The sequence below is a fragment of the Selaginella moellendorffii genome, unplaced genomic scaffold (genome assembly GCF_000143415.4).
Source record: "Selaginella moellendorffii unplaced genomic scaffold, v1.0 SELMOscaffold_10, whole genome shotgun sequence".
NCBI classification, from domain to species: domain Eukaryota; kingdom Viridiplantae; phylum Streptophyta; class Lycopodiopsida; order Selaginellales; family Selaginellaceae; genus Selaginella; species Selaginella moellendorffii.
Genome location: NW_003314271.1, coordinates 1,940,695 through 1,945,818, shown reverse-complemented (window position 1 = coordinate 1,945,818; position 5,124 = coordinate 1,940,695). Strand labels below are relative to the sequence as shown.

At 44.5% G+C, this 5,124-nt stretch overlaps 1 protein-coding gene across 4 annotated transcripts; it reads left to right on the top strand.

The window, feature by feature from the left end:
* Nucleotides 1–4,684, top strand: LOC9650319. Of its 4 annotated transcripts, none has more exons than XM_024673349.1 (23): nt 1–251; nt 308–419; nt 470–577; nt 627–794; nt 862–937; nt 997–1,438; nt 1,496–1,719; nt 1,771–1,889; nt 1,972–2,033; nt 2,108–2,226; nt 2,279–2,396; nt 2,456–2,604; nt 2,648–2,703; nt 2,766–2,917; nt 2,968–3,099; nt 3,159–3,273; nt 3,326–3,360; nt 3,419–3,652; nt 3,710–3,765; nt 3,832–4,019; nt 4,071–4,310; nt 4,385–4,573; nt 4,630–4,684. In XM_024673349.1, the coding sequence occupies exons 6-18, from the start codon at nt 1,343–1,345 to the stop codon at nt 3,512–3,514; spliced, it is 1,473 nt and encodes a 490-aa protein (XP_024529117.1). In that variant the 5' UTR covers nt 1–251; nt 308–419; nt 470–577; nt 627–794; nt 862–937; nt 997–1,342; the 3' UTR covers nt 3,515–3,652; nt 3,710–3,765; nt 3,832–4,019; nt 4,071–4,310; nt 4,385–4,573; nt 4,630–4,684. The 4 variants fall into 4 exon arrangements, with proteins under 4 accessions (XP_024529117.1, XP_024529116.1, XP_024529115.1 ...); XM_024673348.1 differs by having other exon boundaries at nt 2,648–2,718; nt 3,844–4,019; XM_024673347.1 differs by having other exon boundaries at nt 2,648–2,718; nt 4,071–4,303.
* The last annotated feature ends 440 nt before the right edge of the window (nt 4,685–5,124 follow it).

The following is a 5,124-nucleotide window of genomic DNA, read 5'->3' as shown; positions in this document are numbered from 1 at the left end:
AATTCCAAATATCGTGGTCGAGGCAATGGTGAAACTTCTGGGTTTCATTGGCTCCAACGAAAATGAATCTTCCAGGGAGATGGTCTCATATGAAAACATCGTTCAGTTTCTCCTTCCAGGCTTTTTGACCAAAGATGGGGACTTATCAATGGCTTATATTGAGCTCAGCACCGGAGAGAAACTATCAATTCTATCGAAGGAGCAACAAGACTGTCTCATCAGCACAAAGGATGCGCGACTGGTTAAAGCTGGTGAGCTTGTGCTAAACGTTCTCTTAGCTACTTATATTGTTTTCCCTTCCTTGCAGGACTCATGGATATGGACGCTCGTCTCAAGGTTGATGCCTTAATCAATCTACACGTATCGGTTGAAGCAAGGGAGTGTCTGCTTGAGGAACTTTCGAGGCTTTCCGAATCAAGGTAGTAAGGCCTTTTTGTATCTAGAGTACTTGACTATTGCGTTCATGCAGTGTGAAAAACATACTTCAGCCCCTATCCACCTGGGAGCGTCTATGGATTTCTGGATGTTTTCCAAAGATCGAGGAGCCGGGAACGAGTCCATTCTTGAAGAGTATCTGGTATGGCTTTGTGTTCTTATGTATAATCTATAACTCGTATTTGTTTCAGTGAGCTGAAAGAAAACGTAAACGCGCAATGGCTGTAAAGATCGGACTCTGGTTAAAGTTCTTGAAACTGTAGAGTGGACCACACTCAGGTACTTTAATAGGTGACATTATCGAAGGTGAAAGGGCCAACGATTTTATTGCAGCTTCACTCATCAGCAACATGCCGGAGGTTTGGACTAGCTCGGTTTCTTTTGCTTTCCCAATTGTTGAAATTTTTTTTCTTGCTTTCATTCCAGATTGTGGAGCTCAAAGTGGCAATGTCCTGTCAGGGATGTGTTGGTGCAGTGAAGCGAGTCCTTGGCAAGCTGGAAGGTTTGTTACTCCATTTTTGCTGCTCGAAAGCTTCTAGATCGACTCTGTTGGTTTCGCAGGAGTGGACAAATTCGAGATTGATCTCAAGGAGCAAAAAGTTTCGGTGACAACGAGCAGCCTCAAGCCGGAACAAGTGCTAGAGGCGGTGTCAAAGAGTGGAAAGGCGACCTCGTACTGGCCGGAGCCTCCAAAGGGAGATGCAAATCCCCCAAAAGAAGTAGCCCCAAAAGAAGTGTCTTGAGCAAAGAGTTGAAACTATTGTAACTACTTTTACTTTGATTTTTACTTTGTTTCTTGGATCGAAGGAATGTTCCTCGGTGTATTTGGCATTTCCTTAGAAAAGTATGTGGCATTTATAATTGATGGTTGCTTGCCAAGGGAAAGAGTAAGTTTTCTTCTTGTTCGATGAGGAGAGCTAGCGCCCAGGCGCTGTACAGCAATCGCACGGCGCGCGCGCTCCATAATCTCCCCTCCAGGCGCCGGTCGTCCCGCCTCAATCGCGTAAGTCTCTCGTTTCCTCCTCGATCGAGCTCTACAATGCCGACCTAAATCCCGCAGCAAGCCTTTGTCATTGCTCTCGTCGCGCTCTTCGTCCTGTGCTCGATCGGCCTCGTAATCTGCTGGAGCTTCGTCTTCCCCGACGACGCGACGCGGATTTCTGGTAGCAAATCGGGGCCCCGGGTGTCAAGGATCGCGTTTGGATCGTCTTCTTCTCACGATTACAGCGCTCAGCCGGTCTGGGTCCATGGGATCATTCCAAGCGATCCTCACGCATGGATATGGTAAGAGAATGGATCATTTTCGGTGTTTTAGCTAGAAACAATACTTTCCAGGCTCGGTAATATGGCTTACTTGGATGAAGCTCGAGTGAACTGCGATGCTTCTCCAAATCACTACCAGTGCAATTGCTCGGCAGATTGGCTGAGACAGCCTCCACATTTTTGTATGACAGGTGAGAACTTGCGAGTTTAGATTTTAGAAACGTTCTCTCTTTTATCATAGTCTATTTGATTCGATGCATTCTTCTGTTCTAGGTGACTTGGAGCATGCCGCCAGCAAGATGCAAGTTCAGCTTGCCAATCCAGACTATGCGCAGGCAAATCTTTTTTGCGAACTTTTCTTTCCATTTTTTTTCTCATTGACAAGGCGAGCGCTCCGATTTTTTTACAGTTTCTCGCGTTCATGTGTCCTGGACATCGAGAAAAAGGCTTGTTTCCTCCTCCCGGTGCTGATCCAGCAGTGTGCCCGAAAAGGATATTTGGAACATATAGTGACCACGACTATGGATGGTAATGAAGCTAAAGGCTCTGCTGCTTTACTGATATATGTCTGTTTATACAGGAGGCATGGAAATAAGCGGCTGCCTCAAAAGGATGCCTTGAAACAAGTTTTCTTAGATGCTCTTGGGGAAAGTCTTGACAGCCCTCGGAGGAATGGTGGTCGTGGAATAGAATGGAAGGTACTATAAAATTTAACAAACGTTTGAAGGACATAGATAAGCTTTTTTTGTCTTTCCAGTACACGCTGAATCAAGAAAGTAAAGGCTATGAGATTGATGTCATCCTTTTAGACACTCGATACTATCGTGATCCGCTACCATGCCACACTAAAAGAGCATTTTGCAAGGACATTACAAGGACAAAAACTTCTCCTGAGCATCGTGCATGGTAAGTTTTTTTGGTTCGCAAGCTGTTCACATTGCATTTACAGGTGTGAGGATTTTCTCGGAGGAGAGACTGGGATGGGGAGTTGCTGTGGCAAGGATAGTCTGTTCTTGAATGGTCTGCAGTGTATTTTTCTTTCACTTTACTTATGTTGTCCTTTACAGAATCAGAGCTGCCTAAGTTATTGTCAAACTCTAACTTCTGCGACGTTCTTGGAAACCATCAAAGAAATTGGCTGGAAACCACTTTGCTGCAGTCAAATTCACCTGTAAAGCTAATAGTGTCAAGTTCATCTGTTCTAGCAGCTGATGACGAGGTAAGACTGGGTTTGTTCTTTTCCACACTTGACAAGGCTTTTCAAAAAAGGCTAGCAGCTCTTGTTCTTTAGACAACTGGGACTGCTACACAGCTGCACAGATGAACCTCCTTGAGCTTCTTACAAAAGCTTCGGGGTGTGTCATCATCCTGAGCAGTGGTTTAGAACACTCTCGTATCCGAGTACGTCCACTGATTTGGTTTCGTGGTATTTTATCGACTCGAAGCTCCTGGTTTTGAAGGTCTTAAGGCCAGGATTGCAAGCCCGATACGGCGGACTCACATTCCCTCGTGCCCTTTATGAGGTAGCACTCAGTGGTTTGACAAACACCAGTGACAAGAGTTTGAGTTGTGACGGTGAGTATCTTCTAAGTTTTGCACTACAAGTTTAAAAGTTATAATATTGCAGAAGTGGACTGCGGACCATCTTTCGGTATGATTGAGGTAATTTTTGTCATCCATCAACTGTATGAAGATTTTAATATTTGTGTGATTTAAACAGATTGAAAATGGAATGGTTAAACTTCAGAGTCGAGATGGAATGTCAGGCCAGGTAAAGCTAGAATCGGCCTTTCCGCTTGCAACTTGCTATGCGTGAAGCTTGCCGACGACCTAGCGGACCCTTTTGTCCCTCCAGTTTGTCGAAATTTGCTATCGTAGGCACTACTTGTTCTTCTGCTATCACTTTTTTCTGTCGGTACTTCAGTCACTCAGCGGAACCGTACCTGATGATCAGGTTCTAGCAGAAGCATGTTTGATTGTTATCTTTATTTTCACATTCTTTGATTCGCAGGCAACCATAATGCTTCCATGAATCGAAAGTGATTCCCTGGTTTCTGACGATATCGTGTAAGGCCACGTTTTGTTTTTTCTCATGTTAAGGCTGTCTCTCTGTTATGACGCTGAATTTTATAGACAATGTTATAGTGAAGCTGACGGAGAGAATGCTTTACGGGAACATGCTCAGCATCACGGTCTTAACTGAAAGATCTGTCTCGGCGGAGTTAGTCCTATGGCTGGGGGAAGGATCTGTGCCCGGAGTTGATCCTGGCAAGATCAAACAGTAAGAAAGCTCCAAAGCTTTCTCCAAAACTTTCATATTGGTAAGAGAGTTCAGTTCTTTTCTTTTATCAGTTTTGCAACCTTGGTTCCAGGGACGATATGCTATATTACTTTGTCTAGTAAACGAGGATTTGAACGGCTCTTATATCCTACAGAGTTTGTCTCTTATAGAATCTTCGGTTAAAAGCGATGGCGAACAGAAACTTGTCAAGGACATCAGGAAAGAAAGGAGATTATTATTACCTGTATACTGACTATGTATGTGTGCATGCAGGCAATGGGAATGCAGGCGGAAATGAACAAGCTGGACTGAGGGTCGTCCTGGGTGAGAGGTCGTTTGCCAGAGATAAATAAGTTTTCTCCGTATGGCCTTACTACATGATTGATATGTTTTTTCGTTCTTCAGATGACTATTCTGTTTCCAACGAAGCAAACCGAGTTGTCCAAAGCTAATTATATTCTACGCCACGTCAAGAGGCTTTCTTCTCCGAGTGTCGTAGTTCCATCGGCGGGCCCTTATGGATCGAGCCATTGCCGATCATTTCGACAGACCGTAAGGAACATAACCAGGGTGGTTTCTAATGAAAAACCAGAGGTGAAGAGAATCCTTTGTTGTTGTTTCTGACTGCCTGGAGGTTTTGTTTTGCTCAGATACATGAAGTATTGGAGGAGATTAATCAATTTAAGCAAATTTAATCTTTTTTAACAACTGTGCTTGGTTTTTGTTTGTCGTGCTATACTCTCATAGTACCGGTACATAAGGTACAGCGGAGGTTTCACGTTTTCTCAACAGCTGTTTTACACTGAAATCAGCTGAAAAAAAATCCTGTCTTCATACGTGTTGTCTTGTGGCTCCTTGCATCAGTGTTTGGATGGAGATCAGCAGCTCATCTGGTTCTCAGACTCAGAGTATGCCAAGATTGGTCCATAAGTTTTTCTCTGACTCCGTGCTTTTGTTTGATAGATCTTCCATTACCGGATATTGAAAAGAACGACTCTGACTACAGTCTCCCACCGCCGATAAAGTCGAAGCAGCAGCAGCAACTAACTGCTTGTGTTCCATGGGGAAAACGCGTCGAAGAGCTTCCCGGATTTCTGGAGGCCATGACCGCTGCAAAAGAGCGTCAAACCCGGCTCGGCCCGGAC

Bases quoted from the DNA above. Each gene is read 5' to 3' on its own strand.
- LOC9650319 (XM_024673348.1), top strand. From the start codon at position 1,343: ATGAGGAGAGCTAGCGCCCAGGCGCTGTACAGCAATCGCACGGCGCGC. The intron at 2,034-2,107 runs GCAAATCTTTTT...ATTTTTTTACAG, and splicing joins CCAATCCAGACTATGCGCAG to TTTCTCGCGTTCATGTGTCC. The intron at 3,100-3,158 runs GTACGTCCACTG...CTGGTTTTGAAG, and splicing joins TAGAACACTCTCGTATCCGA to GTCTTAAGGCCAGGATTGCA.